The 19,573-nt window shown below is 46.0% G+C and overlaps 1 protein-coding gene across 4 annotated transcripts in view; it reads left to right on the top strand.

Moving 5' to 3' along the window:
* The window catches only part of PTPRF (protein tyrosine phosphatase receptor type F), a 792,879-nt gene that overhangs the window by 391,254 nt on the left and 382,052 nt on the right, over positions 1-19,573 (top strand). For all 4 annotated transcript variants that reach the window (XM_029617709.1, XM_029617708.1, XM_029617711.1 and 1 more), the window contains exon 6: positions 2,259-2,447. In XM_029617709.1, coding sequence (XP_029473569.1) covers positions 2,259-2,447 — 189 coding nt within the window. The remainder of the gene's footprint in view (positions 1-2,258; positions 2,448-19,573) is intronic.

The raw sequence follows: 19,573 nt of genomic DNA, 5'->3' as shown, positions 1-19,573 counted from the left end.
TGCACTACCAGTTTGGTTAGCTTCCCTAATTTCTCTTAGCATTTCACTGTCTGTCTCACCATCTTGACCAGGTGGACGGTAGTATACCCTTACCACTATAGTCGTCCCCGACACACAAGGGATTTCTACCCATAAAGATTCAATTTTGTATTTAGTCTCATGCAGGATGTTTATCCTGTTGGACTCTATGCCATCCCGGACATAAAGCACCACACCTCCTCCCGAGTGCTCCTCTCTGTCATTGTGATATAATTTGTACCCCGGTATAGCACTGTCCCATTGGTTATCCTCTTTCCACCATGTCTCTGAGATGCCAATTAAGTCTGTCATCATTCACTGCTATACCTTCTAATTCTCCCATCTTACTTCTTAGACTTCTGGCATTAGCATACAAACATTTCAAAGTTTGTTTTTTTTTATTTGTATTTTCATTCTGCTTTTTAATTGATAGGGATAAGTTAGAATTTTTTAGCTCAGGTGAGTTTTTAGTTACAGGCACTTGGACTACTTTTCTAATTATTGGAACCTCACTGTCGGGATGCCCTAATTCTAATGCATCATTAGTATCCTTTAAAGATACCTCTCTCCAAACCATGCGCTGCTGAGCGACTGTTGGCTTTCCCCTTTGTTCTAGTTTAAAAGCTGCTCTATCTTCTTTTTAAAGGTTAGCGCCAGCAGTCTGGTTCCACCTTGGTTAAGGTGGAGCCCATCCCTTCAGAAGAGACTCCCCCCTTCCCCAAAAGGTTCCCCAGTTCCTAACAACTCATGATGAACCTACCTTAAGGATCTCATTACCACTTTCTTTCCAACCCAGCACAAATAAATGTATCTGAAACTTCTTTTCTCAACCCCCTTCTTTATATCCCCACTGCACCTTTTGTTAAAAATGCTCCCTCATCCCCGCTACCCCGTCCCTGTATATTTCCCCTCCCCAACTGCCTTAGCTAATGTACGTGTCTTTCGCTAAAATGTATGACACATGAATGCGTCAATTGAATGTAATTGGCTACCTATGATATTTGTCATGATGTAAACCATTGTGATCTTCACTTGGAATCACGGTATATAAAATGGCTAAATAAATCAATAAAAATAAATATAGTGTCTCCAACTTGATGCGCTACTTACCATGTAAATTTGGAGCTGGAAGTGCTGTCTGTGTTGTCCATGACTAAATTTGGACTTCTGCTCCAGTTCACTTTGGCTAAAGCCATATACAAGCAGAATCTTGCCATTGCATTCTATTCTAGTTAGGCCTTTTATGACCGAACTTTTTTCTCTTGCTGGAGGACTATATGCTGTTCCAGTATACACAGTCATTATCTTAGGTTTTTCCAGGCAACCCACAGTAATTCACTTTCTCCCTACTCTCTCTTTATTTTAATGGTTAATATTATGTTCTTGATATAAAGAACTCCTCTTCCCATCTCCCCCCCTTTCTCTACACTGTCTCTTCTGAAGAGACAATAGTCTGGGATGGGCACATCCCAATTCTGGGTTCTGTTACACCAAGAGTCAGAGAAGGGCAGTGCAAGAGTATTTGGCACCCTATGCAAACCATTGGTCATGCACCCCCTCCCCAACGAACCTCTAGCATAGTTATCCCTCCTACCAGCAACAGGAGCTCCAGCACATCTCTCTGTTCTTTGGTGGAATTGGTTCTGGACAGCAGCTCTCTTGGCTTCATGCTGGTGGGATTTTCCTGACCCAAAATGTTGGTGCTCTAGGCAACCGCCTAGTTTGCCTACTGGACGTAGCAGCCCTGCAATGAATTCAGCGACATTCAAATCTACCTCTGCTATGGTAGCTCCAGTTCTGTGCTTTCGTTAATAAGACCTGAGTATTCACTTACATGACTCTCCTAGATAATGCTTTGCCTCTCTCTCTCATCTTTGTTTTGTTTTTCCACTAACTACTTTGACAGTTATCACTTCTCTACTTTTGCTTGCTGTGTATTATATGTTGCTGACTGTTTAGTTTGGGCTTTTATATCTTGAAGGCTTACTTTGGTTTTTCTCGCCTAAGTTTGCTTGTTGAGAGAGCAAATTGTGCATCTCCCCTTGCTTAATTTATATGATTGCATAAGTAGGACTTGAAACAGTGGCTAAGGACTGTAGTGCCCATCTCAGATAAGTCTAAACCATCCTATTTGTGAAGATCTTTATCATCTGAAGTACATCTCTAATCACCAATGTATTCAAACCCAGCTCCCCTGCATCATTTTTTCAACATACAATGTTCTGTTTTCTGTTTTGCAGAGAACCAGCTGCCACACGGTTTCCCAACAATTAACATGGGGCCCCAACTGAAGGTGGTAGAGAAGACTCGTACAGCCACCATGTTGTGCGCTGCTAGTGGGAACCCTGACCCTGAAATCTCCTGGTTCAAGGACTTTCTCCCTGTGGACACTGCCACAAGCAATGGCCGAATTAAACAGCTCCGCTCAGGTAAACAAAACAACTCACTGCATTTCTATTTTCTCATAGATTAAGCCTGTTGACAGATTATGGAATAATCATCAGGTGAAACTTTGACCCTTTCTACCTGGTTGCGAAGAGTCTTCTGGTTTAGGTTGATGTGATTTGATTTTATTAAAAAAACGTAACTGGAGTTTGTCTCTTCTCTCAAATGCTCTGCGACGGAGCAGTTGAGACAGAGAAGTACTAGTTTCAGTGCCTAAAAATGAGCAACCTTACTGCCTCCTTTCTTTTGAAGAGACATGTATGCCAGGCAGGCATGAACCTCCACAGAAAACCTGCTCTTCTGATTGGGAAACAAGCAGAAGAAGCTCTGGTACCTTTCCTCCTGCTCTGTGTCATACGATTGCACATAAGAGAGGGAAAAGAATAGGTTTGGGATTTGAAGTCTTCAGGTCTAATTAATCCAAACCTGTTTCATTTCTGCTTGTAATGGCTTCCATATTAGTGAAACATTTTATTAATCTGGTCTTCCTGCTTTGTGTACAGTGATGAATTTCTTCTACTGTCCATTTGGACTGGACACGTCAGCTTCTCCAAAAGCAAGCATTTCTAAACTGAGGTGAGAGCCCTGCCTCTGGCATTGCTCTGAAATGCCCTAAAACGAGTCTAGCTGTGTAATTACTACACTGATTCAGACCCCGGCTGGAACTCTGTTTCCACCTATACTCATAAATTTACAGCATATGAAAATTCCCACTGACCTTTAGCTTCTCTCTCCCGTAAATTGGGCTCCATCTTGATATGTTTGTGTTAAAAGAAAATATCACATGCATTCATTATTTTAAAGGCTTTAGGCAAGCACTAAGGGAAAGTGAACCTGCCAAATAAACATCTGCAATAAAACCTCTGAATAATTGTGGAAGAAATGGTGTACAACATTACAAGAAGTACCCTCATGTGCAACACACTCACTCCTTCATGAAGGGGAGGGGAACAGAAGTATTTTGTCATCTTTCCTTCCAAAAATATCTTATTTTATTCATGCTCAAGAACTGGCCACACTAATTACCAAGGGAGGAGCATTTAACCCGGGCCCTCTTACAGTGGCATTGCAGACATTGATAGGTCCAGTCTGAAATGAATGAGGTTTCCACATACTCTGGTGCATTGTAATGATCCATGTCCTGTTCTGATAAGGTAGAGAGAATAAGGAACAGAAATAACTTCTGTTTCTTTGCACTAATTTGCAAATATTCAAACTTTTGAGGACTAAAATATTTGAAGGTAAGTAACTTAGAATAGATACTGTAATTGCATGGAGCATGAGCTTAGACTGATTATTGAACTCCTGTGTTCTCACAGGACAAGCAGGATGGTAGTCCTCACATATGGGTGACATCACAGGATGGAGCCCAATCACGGAACACTTTTGTCAAAGTTTCTAGAACTTTGACTGGCACCTACTGGGCATGCCCAGGATGGAACTAACCCTGCAACTAGCAGGGGTCTCCCTTCAGTCTTCTTTTTTCCATGCAGCAGTAGTCACACGGGTTAAGGAGCTCTACAGAGATTCCTGACAGGAATTTTCCTCACAGAATTATTTCATCATTAATACCCCTCAGGGGGTCCCCCTATTCAATTCTTTACTTCCGCGGTGGTCCGGTAAGTTTTTTACCAGGTTCCGGTCGATTCCCGTCGAGTCTGGCCCTCGCAGCCTACTGGCCGTCGACCGCACCACGGCTACATTTTTTTCAAAGGCCATGGCGTTGGGGATCCATCGGTGCCCTGACTCTGCTCACACAATGTCCATCACAGACCCCCATAAAGTCTGTGTAATGTGCCTTGGGTGTGAGCATCATGTCCTGACTTGCACCAAATGTGCCTTAATGACATCAAAAGGTCGCAAAGCCAGAATGGAGAAGATGGAACTTCTCTTTCGGTCTCAAACTCTGACGACATCATCCGAATTGGCGCCATCTACGTCGCGCCAGCATCGGGCACCAGCAGGTGTCCGTCCAGCATCGACGACTTCCCGGCCATCGGCTACCTCTGTTCCCCCTTAGGACCAAGGGGATCGTCGAGAAAAACATCGACACCGTAAGCCTCGGACCATCGACGAAGGCAAATTATCGACCTTGCCATCGTCCGATCCGCCGCCGAAGAAACCCCGTCCAGAAAAGGCATCGACCCTTTCTGAGTCCGGGTCACCGAGGCAACCCTCACCCGGACAGGTAATGGGAGCCGCGATTCTGCCTTTAACGGTGGTCCCTCCGGCTATGCCTCTGCCTCTTTCTCCCCTTCTGGAACTGGGGCTGATCGCTCCAGGTCTCCGTGAAGAGCTGGACCGGATGGTTCAGGAGGCCATCGGCAAGGTGATGCAAAGATTCCAGATTCCTCCGATGCCGAAACCAGTGCTGATTCCTGAACCAACCATCGATCCCATTCCGGTAGCGCTGGCACCGCTGCTCTCGAGGATGGAAGCACTACTAGCCGCTTTTCCTCCGATGGATCCGGGGGACACCGACTGTTCCGGTGCCCTCTCTACTTCCTCTGTCATCGAGAGGAGAAACACCGTTCTATCTTCCTCCATCAGGAGTCCTGCCAATGCCTCAACCATCGATGCCGCCAATCCGTCCATCGATGCCTCCGGTAACTCCCTCGATGCCTTCAGAGCCTAGACCGGGACCTTCGGGAATACCTTCATCCCGTCCCTCTAAGGTTCCTGGGGGGCACGGTGATGAACCCTATGATACATGGACCGATGACTCATCCCAGGACACCAATGATTTACCATAACCACCCTCTCCTACCGAAAGCAGGAAACGTTCTCCTCCAGAGGACTTGTCCTTCATTAATTTTGTGAAAGAAATGTCTGAGTTAGTTTCCTTCCAGCTGCAGACTGAACAGGATGATAGACCTTCTACAATTTCTGGACGCTCCGAAAGAAATCACCTCTATCCCTATCCATCAAGTTCTTCTGGATCTTCTGAAGAAGAATTGGGAACACTCTGGTTTGGTGGCACCAGTCAACCGAAAAGAAGATACCACATATTTGGTCCAGTCAGCTCCAGGGTTCCAAAAACCCTGATTGGATCACCAATCCGTAGTTGTTGAGACTGCCCAAAAGAAGGCCCGATGCTCAAAGCCTCATTCTTCCTTCCCTCCAGGCAAAGAGCACAAATTCCTGGATGCCATTGGTTGGCGTATCTTCCAGGAATCAATGCTTATCTCTCGGATCGCTTCTTACCAGCTTTATATGACCCAGTACAACAGGTCCTATTCAAACAAATACAGGACTTTGCAGAGTCACTGCCTCAGCATTTCCAGGAATAGCTACAAACACTGGTTCACAAAGGTTTTGAAGCGGGAAAACATGAAATAAGATCATCTTATGACATTTTTTACACTACTTCCAGAGTATCTGCAGCTGCTATTTCTGCAAGAAGATGGGCCTGGCTTAAGTCCTGAACTCCAGGACAGATTGTCCGATCTGCCTTGCATTGGAGACAATCTGTTTGGTGAACAGATCCAGCAAACAGTGGCGCAGCTCAAGGATCATCATGAGACTCTTCACCTACTCTCTCTGATGCCTTCTGAATATCCAGCCAAGCAAGCATTCAGGAAGGACTCCAAAAAGTCGTTCTACCGTCAAAGGAAGTCCTATCCACCACCATCTAGAGGTCGCTCCACTAAGCCTGTCCAGAAGGCCCAGTCCCATCAACCTCGTAAGCCAAAACCACAGGCAGCTCCTCAGCCAGGCCCTGCTTCTGGTTTTTGACTCTTTCATAGAGAGAACAGCAGCTTCCACTGCCACATAGAAACATAGAAATGACGGCAGAAGAAGACCAAACGGCCCATCCAGTCTGCACAGCAAGCTTCACACATTTTTTTTCTCATACTTATCTGTTTCTCTTAGCTCTTTGGTTCTATTTCCCTTCCACCCCCACCATTAATGTAGAGAGCAGTGATGGAGCTGCATCCAAGTGACATATCAAGCTTGATTAGTTAGGGGTAGTAGGGGTAGTAACCACCGCAATAAGCAAGCTACACCCATACTTATTTGTTTTACCCAGACTATGTTATTCAGCCCTTATTGGTTGTTTTTCTTCTCCCCTGCCGTTGAAGCAGAGAGCTATGCTGGATATGCGTGAAGTATCAGTTTTTCTTCTCCCCTGCCGTTGAAGCAGAGAGCTATGCTGGATATGCGTGAAGTATCAGTTTTTCTTCTCCCCTGCCGTTGAAGCAAAGAGCTATGCTGGATATGCGTGAAGTATCAGGTTTTTCTTCTCCCCTGCCGTTGAAGCAGAGAGCTGTGCTGGTTGTGTGAAGTATCAGTTTTTCTTCTCTCCTGCCAGTAGGAGGTTGATTGTGCCATTTCAACAAGATATGGCACACAATCACCTCGGACCAATGGGTTCTTGCCAAAATCTCTCAAGGTTATCACCTGAACTTTCACTTCATCCCACCAGATTCCCCACCTTGGCAGACATGGGGAACATCAAACCACTCACTACTCCTGGATCAGGAGGTCTCCCTCCTCCTTCAATCCAGAGCAATCGAACAAGTGCCCTACTCCCAACAGGGCCTCAGATTCTATTCCCGGTACTTTCTAATCCCAAAAAGGTCAGGCGGCGTTTGTCCAATTCTGGACCTGCGTGCCCTCAACAAGTACCTCCAACGAGAAAAGTTCAACATGGTAACCTTGGGTTCCCTCCTTCCTCTTCTGCAAAGGGAAGACTGGCTCTGCTCTCTAGGCCTCCAGGACGCTAACACACACATTGCGATAACTCAGTCTCCTCGCAGATTTCTGAGATTCCTGGTAGGGCCAAAAGCATTATCAATACAGAGTGCTCCCATTCAGCCTAGCATCTGCACCACGAGTTTTCACCAATTGTCTCGCAGTAGTAGCAGCCTTCCTCAGGACGCAAGGTGTTCACGTCTCCCCTATCTCGACGATTGGTTGATCAGGGCTTCTACTCAGCAAGCTGCTCTGACGTCCCTACGTCTTACCTTACACACTCTGATCTCTCTAGATTTCTCATCAATTACAAAAAATCCTGCTTAGTCCCATCTCAAACTTTGTTATTCATAGGGGCAGACTTGGACACCTTCAAAGCAAAGGCATTTCTGCCTCAAGAACGAGCTCTCACTCTCACTTGTCTCGCACACCAGCTACAATCTCGATAACGCTCAACTGCACACCATTTCCTCATCTTACTGGGACACATGGCTTCCTCCGTACATGTTACCTTAATGGCCCGTTTGGCCATGAGAGTCATGCAGTGGACTCTACGGTCACAATGGACTCAATCCATTCAACCACTATCAACCATTGTCCACATCACCAACCCACTTTGTCAGTCTCTAGCTTGGTGGAAAAATCAGACCAATCTCCTCCAAGGCCTACCTTACCAGACTCCAGATCCTCAAGTAACCCTTACCACCGATGCTTCCAACCTCGGCTGGGGAGCACATGTTGCCAATTTACAAACTCAAGGGTCTTGGTCTCCAGAGGAAGCCAAACACCAAATCAATTTCCTGGAGCTACAAGCAATCAGATATGCTCTCAGAGTGTTTCAGGATCGCCTCTCCTACCAGGTCATCCTGATTCAGACAGATAACCAGGTGTGGCCATGTGGTACATCAACAAGCAGGGAGGGACGGGCTCCTACCTCCTGTGTCAGGAAGCTACACAGATATGGGTGGAGGTCCTTTCCCACTCGATGTACCTCAGGGCCACCTACTTACCGGGAGTGGACAATGTGTTGGCAGACAGGCTGAATTGCACTTTTCAGCTGCACGAGTGGTCTCTCAACCCCACAGTAGCGAACTCGATATTCCAACGTTGAGGGTACCCTTATATAGACCTCTTTGCGACACCTCAAAACCACAAAGTAGAGAAAATTTGCTTGCTCACTTGCAGCCAACATTCACTAACATGGGACACATTCTCCCTCTCATGGGCCACCGGTCTCCTCTATGGATTCCCTCCACTTCCACTTCTCTCAAAGACTCTCGTGAAGCTACGTCAGGACAAGGGAACCATGATCCTGATAGCCCCTCACTGGCCACGCCAAGTGTGGTTTCTGATTTTTCAGGACCTCTCCATTCGCAAGCACATTCCCCTGGGGAATGCCCCGCTTCTGATCACTCAGAATGACGGGTGCTACGCCACCCCAGTCTTCAAGCCTTGTCCCTGACTGCCTGGATGTTGAAAGGTTAATTCATCAGCCGCTCAACCTTTCGGAGCCACCTTCCCGTGTCCTGATTGCTTCACAGAAGCCTTCCACGAGAAAATCTTATTTTTACAAATGGAACAGGTTTAAGTCATGGTGTTCCTCACTGTCCCTTGATCCTTTCACTTGTTCCACCACGAAGTTTCTGGACTACCTCTGGCACCTATCAGAGTCAAGTCTAAAAACTACTTCCATCAGGATGCATGTCAGTGCGGTAGCCACCTTACATAAAGGTGTTGCGGATGTTCCCATTTCAGTACAACCCCTTGTAACATGATTTTTGAAGTGCTTACTCCACCTCAAACCCTCTGGCCCCTTCTTGGGAACTTAACCTAGTTTTGGGTCGCTCATGAAACCACCATTCGTGCCTCTCCAATCCTGTGATCTTCGCTATCTCACATGGAAAGTGATTTTTCTTCTGGCAATCATGTCTGCTCGCAGAGTTAGTGAGTTACAGGCTCTAGTTACCTACCCGCCTTACACTAAACTTCTGCATGATGGGTAGTACTCTGCACTCACCCTAAGTTTTTGCCTAAGGTAGTATCTGAGTTTCACAATATTCAATCCATCATACTACCTACCTTCTTCCCTAGGCCCCATTCTAATTCAGGAGAACAGGCTTTGCATACCCTTGATTATAAATGGGCTCTAGCATTCTATTTATTTTATTTATTTATTTTTAACTTTTATATACCGACATTCTTGCATTAAATGCAAATCATGCCGGTTTACAGTGAAACAGAAAAAGCAGGAAAAAATTCCTTAGTCGAATACAATGAAACAGCTTAGTTAACAAAGGAAACATTAATATAAATTTTTACATATACACAAAGGTTTGCACGAAGCGGTGCGCCCCTTTGTCGCACCCCTTCGGCACGCGACGCCCGGCGCGCGACACCTGGTGTTGAGGCTGTCCAATGTTAGTGATGTCATGGGGGGGGCGGGTCTAATGATCGCAGCACTTACATCGCTGCTTCTTTCCAGTTCCAGGTGAAGATCAAGCTGTTTCCTTCACTTCCCCTCCCATTACTGTGGGGTGAGAAGCGCTGCAGGGTGCCCCTTGATGTTATCTGGCCATACAACTGCCCACAGGAAAACCTCTCAACTGTTTGTTTCTTTCCATTCCACCAGATTGGGGCAACCTGTGGGTTAGCGGACTGCATATCCTTTTGCTATCAGCAAGCAGGCATTCCACTTCAAGACCGTGTTAAAGCACATTCTATCAGGGCCATGGCAACTTCAGTAGTGCAGCTACGGTTGGTGCTGCTTCCTGATATTTGTAGGGCTGCCACCTGGAGTTCTCTCCATACCTTTACAGCCCATTATTGTTTGGACACGGCTGGAAGACAAGATTCCATCTTCGGCCAGTCTGTCTTGCACAACCTTTTATCCAGCTTGATGTCCCAACACCCTTCTGCCTGCCCGTTAGGGTTCAGGATGCCCTCTACCAAATTCCACCCCACTTGTTTTGCCAATGCACGTCTTGGGTACATTTGGTGCATATCTCGGACATCCTCAGCTCTGTATTCACACATATGTGAGGACTACCATCCTGCTTGTCCTATGAGAAAGCAAATATTGCTTATCTGTAACAGGCGTTCTCACAGAAAAGCAGGATGGTAGTCCTCACGAAACCTGTCCGCCACCCCACAGTGTTGGGTTCGTTACGTTTTCTTATTTTATTTTTTTGGCACTTACTATAACTTTTAAACAAGACAGAAGGGGGACCCCTGCTGGCTGCAGGGTTGGTGCCATGCTGGGCATGCCCAGTAGGTGCCAGTCAAAGTTCTAGAAACTTTGACAGAAGTGTTCTGTGATTGGGCTCCGTCCTGTGATGTCACCCATATGTGAGGACTAACATCCTGCTGTCCTGTAAGAACACCTGTTACAGGTAAGCAACATTTGCTTTCTTTGCTGTTAAGATAAAACCTGTAGCACATTGCATTTTGTTATTCACATACATAACACACATTCTAAGAAAAAATGCAATTTATGGCAAACTAAAACTCTCTACCAATTGCTCTACAATCAGCAATTTATCATGTGTACTCACTTTTCATTCAAAATAATTAATTTTGAAAGGATTGAGTAACATTTAACAAGAAAAATCTGTTTTTTTTTCTGGAATCCACTGTGGAATATCTAAAGCAGTATCAGCACAAATTTTGTGGAAGATGAGAAGTACTCCAAAGAATTTCCTTATTCTAATTAAACAGGAATAAAATATGCATAAATGTAATTTATAAAAAAAAGTCCTGTAGCCTGCTCAGTGGAGAGCTGGGGAGGCAGGGGGCGAAGCCCTGAGGAGAGGGTGGTGTTTGGCATCGTGCAATGGCAACACCTAGTGGCTAGATTAAGGGCCTAGGTTACAGAGACCCCTTGCTGCAGACTGTAAATTGGAGTGGGAGATATGAAATAGTGAAATGAAGCCTCTCCTGGCACCAGATCCCATCTTTAGTTCCAACTGAGCTGGAAGCCCAAAGGAGCAGAAGGAAGGTGCTGAGTGAAAAAGAAAAGGCGATCATAAGTTCTGCTGCTGCCCAAACTGCTCCCTTCCTTGCTGTACCATATAAAAGAGTTGTAAGATACCTACACATGCAAGAACTGGCAGCCATGCAGCATTCTGCTGGAGACTTCCTTGGAGAATGAAACAGATGTCTAGTCCAAGTTCTGCTTCTTCTATTGGCTGCCTCGCTGCTGTTAGAAAATGATTTATCTGTTGTGCTGTGTTTCTAAGAGGGAAGTGATTTTTGATTCAATGCATACTGAAGTTAGTCTTTATATACTCTTTATTTTTACAGGTGGTCTTGTAGTTAGCATAGAATGACAATGACCATTAAAAAAAAAAAAAAAAAAAAGACAAAAAAACCCCCAAACCACTAGATTTCTCATTGTTTTATGTTTTTTTTTTTTTTTTTTTAAGTCCCTTGTTACTTTAAAAAAAAAAAAAAAAAGAAAACAGTAAATAAAGAGACCCAAACAATCAGTCATGTATATTCTGTCAATTCTGAAGTTTTTGTTCCTCTGGGAAGAATTCATCTCTTTTCTGCCACCATACTTTGGAGCTTTACTGGACATCAGTTCATAAATAGATTAATTTATGCCTTTCTCACAGGACAAGCAGGATCGTAGTCCTCACATATGGATGACATCATCAGGATGGAGCCCAATCATGGAAAACTTCTGTCAAAGTTTCCAGAACTTTGACTGGCCCCTTCTGGGCATGCCCAGCATGGCACTAACCCTGCAGCCAGCAGGGGTCCCCCTTCAGTCTTCTTTTTTCCGCGCAGCAGTAGCCTCACGGTAAAGGAGCTCTGAAGAGATTCCTGACAGGAATTTTCCTCATGGAATTACTAAAAGTTAAATTGCCCCACAGGGGTCCCTCCTCTAACTTTTCTCAGTCCGTGGTACTCCGGTAAGTTTTTACCCGTTTTCCGTCGATTACCGTCGAGTTTGGCCCTCGCAGCCTACTGGCCGTCGACTGTACCGCGCTTTGATTTTTTTTCCATGGCGTTGGGGTTTCGTCAGTGCCAGGACTGTATCTGCACCATGTCCATTACAGATCCCCATAAAGTCTGTGTAATTTGTCTAGGACACAAGCACGATGTCTTGACCTGCAGCAAATGTGCCGTAATGACACTGAAGGGTCGCAAGGCCAGAATGGAGAAGATGGAACTTCTCTTACGTGCTCAAACCTAGACTCCGTCCATTGCATCGACGTCGTCAGAACCGGCACTGTCAACTTCGCGCCAGCATCGACCACCAACCGGTGACCGACCGGCATCGACGACTTCTCTGCCATAGACACCCTCTACTCCCCCTCAGGATTGAGGGGATCGCAGGGAGTAACATCGCCATCAACACCATAAGACTCGGACCATCAAGGGAGCGAAATCGACCTCGCCATCGTCCAAGCTGCTGTCGAAGAAACCCCGTCCAGGAAAGGCACCGACCATTCCTGCGACCGGGTCACCGAGGCAACCCTCACCCGATTGGGGATCGGGAGCCGCGACTCCGCTTTAACGGTGGTCCCTCCGGCTATGCCTCTGCCTCCTTCTTCTGTTCCGGAGCTGGGGCTGCTTGCTCCAGGTCTGCGAGAAGAACTGGACCGGATGGTTCAGGAGGCCATCGACAAGGCGATGCAACGTCTTCAGGTTCCTCCAGCACACACACTGGCGCGCCGCCTGTGGAACCGATCATCGACTCGATTCCGGCAGCGCTGGCACCACTGCTATCCAGGATGGAAGCGCTTATGGCCGCTTTTACCAAGAGCTAAGAGAGATAAGTATGAGAGAAAAAAATGTGTGAAGCTTGCTGGGCAGACTAGATGGGCCGTTTGGTCTTCTTCTGCCGTCATTTCTATGTTTCTATGTTTCCACCGATGGATCCCGGGTCTCCGATGGCTCCAATGCGCTCCCCACTGACAGCATCATCGGGAGGAGAAACACCGTTCCGCATCCCTCCATCGGGAGTTCTGCCTCAGCCATCGATGCCAATACGTCCCTCACCACCGACCCATCGGTGCCGATACATCCTTCGGCACCACCAAGTCATCCATCGATGCCCTCGATGCCTGCACCTGTGCCTCCAATAATTCCTCCGATTCCTTCGGAGCCTAGACCGGGTCCTTCAGGTATCCAACCACCCTTTCCCCCTCTAGTTCCTAGAGGGACGGGTGCTGATCCTTATGATACCGTATGATGATACCTCAACAGACACCGATGATTTACCTTCACCCACTGAGAATAGGAAGCGTTCTTCTCCAGAGGACCTCTCCTTTATAAATTTTGTGAAGGAAATGTCTGAATTGGTTCCCTTCCAATTACAGACGGAACAGGATGATAGGCACCAGATGATGGAGTTGCTCCAATTCCTGGATGCCCCCAAGGTAATCACCTCTATTCCCATCCATCAGGTCCTTCTCGATCTCCTCAAAAAGAACTGGGAACATCCTGGATCAATTGCTCCAGTACACAGGAAAGCTGACACTACCTATTTGGTGCAGTCAGCCCCAGGTTTTCAAAAATCACAGCTTGATCACCACTCGGTCGTGGTAGAGTCTGCACAAAAGAGGGCAAAGAGGTCAAGGCCTCGCTCGTCTGTTCCTCCTGGAAAGGAACAGACGTTCTAGATAACATTGGTCGCCGAGTATTCCAAGGGGCCATGCTCAACTCCCGAATTGCTGCCTATCAGCTTTATATGACCCAATATAACAGGGTCATTTTTAAGCAGATACAGGACTTCTCAGACTCCCTGCCTCAGCAATTTCAAGTACAATTACAAACCCTAGGAAACAAGAGTTTTGAGGCAGGCAAGCATGAGATCAGAACATCTTATGACATTTTTGACACTTCTACCAGAGTGTCTGCAGCTGCTATCTCGGCGAGAAGGTGGGCCTGGCTCAAGTCTTCTGACCTTCGCCCAGAAGTACAAGACCGGTTATCCAACCTGCCTTGTGTCGGAGATAATCTGTTTGGCGAACAGATTCAACAGACGGTGGCAGAATTAAAGGACCATCATGAGACCCTAAGACAGCTCTCTTTGATGCCTTCCAACTTCTCCTCGAAACAGCCCTTCAGAAATGACTCTAAGAAGTCATTCTTCCGCCCAAAGAAGTCTTACCCGCCACGAACCAGATCCCGTGCCACGAGACCTTATCAAAGCCCGTAAACAAAAACCACAAGCAGCTCCTCAACCAGGACCTGCTTCAGGTTTTTGACTTCCACTTAGAGAGCAGCAGTCAGATTCCTCTGTCGCACTTACCAGTGGGAGGTCGATTGTGCCACTTCCACAACATGTGGCATTCAATCACATCCGACCAATGGGTATTGGCAATCATTGCTCAGGGTTACCATCTGAACTTTCTTGCCCTGCCACCAGATTCCCCACCTCTACAGACGTGGAGAACATCCGAACACTCCATTCTTCTGGATCAAGAGGTTTCCCTCCTTCTCCAGTCAAAAGCAATAGAACACGTTCCATACTCTCAGCAAGGTCTAGGGTTCTATTTCCGGTACTTCCTAATCCCCAAAAAATCAGGAGGCGTCCATCCTATTCTGGACCTACCGGCCCTCAACAAGTACCTCCAGCAAGAAAAGTTCAAGATGGTCACCTTGGGATCGCTTCTACCTCTTCTACAAAGAGAAGACTGGCTCTGCTCTCTGGACTTTCAGGATGCATACACCCATTTTGTGATAAGTCCAGCTCATCGCAAGTACCTCAGGTTCCTTGTAGGCCCCAAGCACTATCAATACCGAGTGCTTCCATTCGGCCTAGTATCTGCATCACGAGTCTTTACAAAATGCCTCTTAGTCGTCACAGCCTTCCTCAGGACACAAGGTGTTCACGTCTACCCCTATCTGGATGGCTGGTTAATCAGGGCTCCCACTCAGCAAGCTGCTCTGTCACCCCTCAATCTAACCTTACACACTCTAATTTCATTAGGATTTCTCTTCATTTATGACAAATCCTATTTAGTCCCATCTCAAACCTTGTCGTTCATTGGGGCAGACTTGGACACCTTACAGGCAAAGGCTTTCCTGCCTCGACAACGAGCACTGATTCTTGCGTCGCTTGCTCACCAACTGCAGTCCCAGCACTCCGCGACTGCACGCCAATTTCTTGTCCTTCTCGGACACATGGCGTCCTCAGTCCATGTCACACCAATGGCCCGCTTGGCCATGAGACTCATGCACTGGACACTGAGGTCTCAATGGATTCAAACTATTCAGCCTCTGTCCGCCATTGTCCACGTCACCGACTCACTCCGTCTGTCTCTCGCCTGGTGAAAAAATCAGACCAATCTCCTCCAGGGATTGCCCTTCCAGGTTACAAATCCTCAAATCATTTTTACCACCGACGCTTCCAATCTCGGGTGGGGAGCCCACGTAGCCAATCTGCAGACACAAGGCTCTTGGTCTCCAGAGGAAGCCAAACACCAAATAAATTTCCTGGAACTTCGTGCAATCAGATATGCTCTCAGGGCTTTTCAGGATTGCCTATCAAATCAGGTCATCCTGATTCAGACGGACAACCAGGTGGCCATGTGGTACATCAACAAGCAGGGAGGTAGGGGCTCCTTCCTTCTGTGTCAGGAAGCTGCACAGATTTGGCCGGAAGCTCTCTCCCATTCGATGTACCTCAAAGCCATCTACTTACCGGGAGTGGACAATGTGCTGGCAGACAAGCTGAGTCGCGTCTTTCAACTGCACGAGTGGTGTCTCAACCCTTCAGTAGCAAACTCCATTTTTCAACAATGGGGATATCCTCAAATAGACCTCTTTGAATCCCCACAAAACCGCAAAGTTGAAAACTACTGCGCTCTCATTCGCAGCAAACTCTCTTGACCTAGAGACGCATTCTCCCTCTTGTGGACACCGGTCTGCTCTATGCATTCCCTCCACTTCCTCTTCTCTCAAAGACTCTCGTGAAGTTACGTCAGGACAAGGGAACCATGATCCTGATAGCACCTCACTGGCCACGCCAAGTGTGGTTTCCAATACTTCAGGATCTCTCCATCCGCAGGCACATTCCCTTGGGAAAGGACCTGCTTCTGATCACTCAGAATGACGGGAGCCTATGCCATCCCAATCTTCACGCCTTATCCCTGTCGACATGGATGTTGAAAGGTTAATTCTTCAACCACTTAACCTTTCTGAACCAGTTTCCCGTCCTTGTCTTGATTGCTTCACGGAAGCCTTCCTCGAGAAAATCTTACTCTTAGAAATGGAAAAGGTTCACGTCATTTTGCTCTTCTCAGTCCCTTGACCCCCTTTCCTGTCCAGTCCCGAAGTTTCTGGGCTATCTCTGGCATCTATCTGAGTCAGGTCTAAAGACTTCTTCCATCAGAATGCATGTCAGTGCGGTAGCTGCCTTCCATAAAGATGTCGGGGATGTCCCTATATCAGTACAACCCCTTGTAACACGCTTTTTGAAGGGCTTGCTCCTTATCAAGCCTCCACTATGTCCTCCGGCCCCTTCTTAGGACCTTAATCTGGTTTTGGGTTGGCTCATGAAACCACCGTTCGAGCCTCTTCACTCCTGTGACCTTCGATATCTCACATGGAAAGTGATTTTCCTTTTGGCTATCACTTCAGCTCGCAGAGTTAGTGAATTGCAGGCTCTAGTTACCTATCCGCCTTACACTAAACTTCTGCAGGACCGAGCAGTACTCCACACTCACCCTAAATTCTTACCTAATGTAGTTTCGGATTTTATCTTAATCAATCCATCATACTACCTACCTTTTTTCCCAGGCCCTATGCCAACCCAGGAGAACAGGCTCTGCATACCCTTGACTATAAACTGGCTCTAGCGTTTTACCTAGACCGTACAGCTGCCCACAAGGAAAGCACTCAATTGTTCGTCTCTTTCCACCCTAACAAGTTAGGGAAGCCTGTGGGTAAGTAGACTCTCTCCTCCTGGTTGGTGGACTGCATATCCTTCTGCTGTCAGCAAGTGGGCATTCCATTCCAAGACCGTGTTAAAGCGCACTCTGTGAGGGCCATGGCGACTTCAGTACACCTACGATCGGTGCCGCTTCCTGACATTTGCAGAGCTGCTACCTGGAGTTCTCTCCACACCTTTGCAGCCCACTCTTGCTTGGACAAAGCCGGAACACAAGATTCCATCTTCGGCCAGTCTGTCCTTCGTAACCTGTTTACAACGTGACCTACCAACCTTTTCCGCCTGCCTGGTGGGGTTCAGGATGCCCTCTACCAAATTCCGCCCCAGTTGTTGTGCCTGTTGCACGCCTTTGGGTACATTTGGTGCATGTTCGGACATCCTCAGCTCTGTACTCAACCATATGTGAGGACTACCATCCTGCTTGTCCTCTGAGAAAGCAAATGTTGCTTACCGGTAACGGGTGTTCTCACAGGACAGCAGGATGTTAGTCATCACGAAACCCGCCCGCTGCCACGCGGTGTTGGGTTCGTAACATTTTGTTGTTTTATTTTTCGGCACTGCCTGTAGCTTTCAAATAAGACTGAAGAGGGACCCCTGCTGGCTGCAGGGTTAGTGCCATGCTGGGCATGCCCAATAGGGGCCAGTCAAAAGTTCTGGAAACTTTGACAGAAGTTTTCCGTGATTGGGCTCCATCCTGATGATGTCACCCATATGTGAGGACTAACATCCATGCTGTCCTGTGAGAACACCTGTTACAGGTAAGCAACATTTGCTTTCCGTGAAAAAAAAAAAATGCCCAAGGTATGTAGCAACAACTTCATGTCACAATAAACCCTCAAAATGTATAAGTAAATAATAGTAAAATTAAACCATACAATAAACTGTTGGACATAATGCAAAGGAAAGACTATTAATAGAAAGGAATTACATTTAATTTACAGCTTTATATTCCACGTTTCAGGCGCTGATCCTTACAAAGTAGATCAGAATATTCTCCTAAAATAATTAAAAGATTAAAAACCCCTTTAGTCACAAAATACAGCAGCAAGAATCCTAGTAAGAGCAAAGGCATCTGACCATAAAAAATATATTCTAGCTAGACTATACTAGCTACTAGGGATGTGCATTGGGTGCACAATCGTTTGCGCTTTCGATTTTCCTGCGGATCGGCATTTTTTTTTGGTAAAAAGTTTTTTGGCTTAGTGCGTGCTAACAAAAAGTAACAAAAATAACAAAAATAAACGTTTTTGTTAGCGCGCGCTAACTCCCGTTAGCGCGCACTAACCCGAAAAAACGATTTTCACGAAAATTCGGTGGGAAAAGTGTTCGTTTCACGTTTAACTGATATATAATGAATTAAGAAATATCGTACGATATTTCAATTCGTTATAAAAAGGATTCACATCCCTACTGGCTACCAGTAGAGAGCAGGATCAAATTAAAAACCGTTTGCTTTGACTTCAAGTGCATGAATAAACAGGATATCTCTTGCAACTCCTCCTTCCTTATGCCCTCAAGAGAGAATTGAGTTCTTCCCAACTAGCTCTGTCCTCTGATAGATTTTCCTGCACTTCTCTTCGGGTCTTTACCTGTTACGCCCCAAAGATCTAGAAAATGTTTCCATTATTCCTACGCTTGGAGCCCAGCTACCTCGCCTTCAGGAAGAAGGTTAAAGCATGGCTTTTTAGCCAAGCATTCCCTACAAAGACGATCTGTCCAAGAACCTAGAATCTTAACTATGGATCTGACTTTAAATATATAGATCCTATAACCAACTTTGAATTTATTGTAATTGGCTTTGAGGCCATTCATAGTAAAAAGCAGAATATCAAATGCCAATAAATAAAATTACCAAGGTAAAGCAATTGAATGGTAATTAAGCCCAGTTTAACCACTGAAAATCTCTTTATCTCCATACAGTTTCACCGAATTCCAGCCCATGTCCTAAATGTGAAAGAATCTCCGAATTTTATGTACTCCTCTGTTCTCTTAATTTTCAAAGGAACGCAGTTCCAAAGTAGGGGAGACTACACTTGGAAAAAGTACTTTGTCTCATGTTGTCATAATATATCTCTTTTTTAGAAGGAACCTGCAACCTTTTATGTGTTAGATTGTAGAGGTTTTGTAGGCTGATACCAGTCTACCTTATTGGTCAAAAACCAATTATCATTTTACACAACAATCTAAACTTCAAGGCCAAGATCTTAAATTGAACCCTGATTAGCAGAGCTGACAGTATAGAGAAAGCAACACAGAAGTGACATTCTCCCATCTTCTGTGACCTGTAATTAACCTAGCACCCTCTTTCTGAACAATTTGAAGTTTTCCCATGACTTTGTACCACCAACCTAAAATTAGAGGGGTACAATAGAGGTTGAAGTTATTTAGCTATTAACAGTCTCACAAAGGCTTCTTTAGTACCCTTCCTATCTGATAGTCCAGAGTTAAGGCTGAATCGAGCATTACACCCAAACTGGAAACTTCTTTAGCAAGTACAAAATTTGATCCCTC

Source organism: Rhinatrema bivittatum, chromosome 10 (genome assembly GCF_901001135.1).
Source record: "Rhinatrema bivittatum chromosome 10, aRhiBiv1.1, whole genome shotgun sequence".
In the NCBI taxonomy this organism is placed as follows: Eukaryota; Metazoa; Chordata; class Amphibia; order Gymnophiona; family Rhinatrematidae; genus Rhinatrema; species Rhinatrema bivittatum.
The sequence above is the reverse complement of the archived record's forward strand: the minus strand, read 5'-3'. Positions and strand labels throughout refer to the sequence as shown.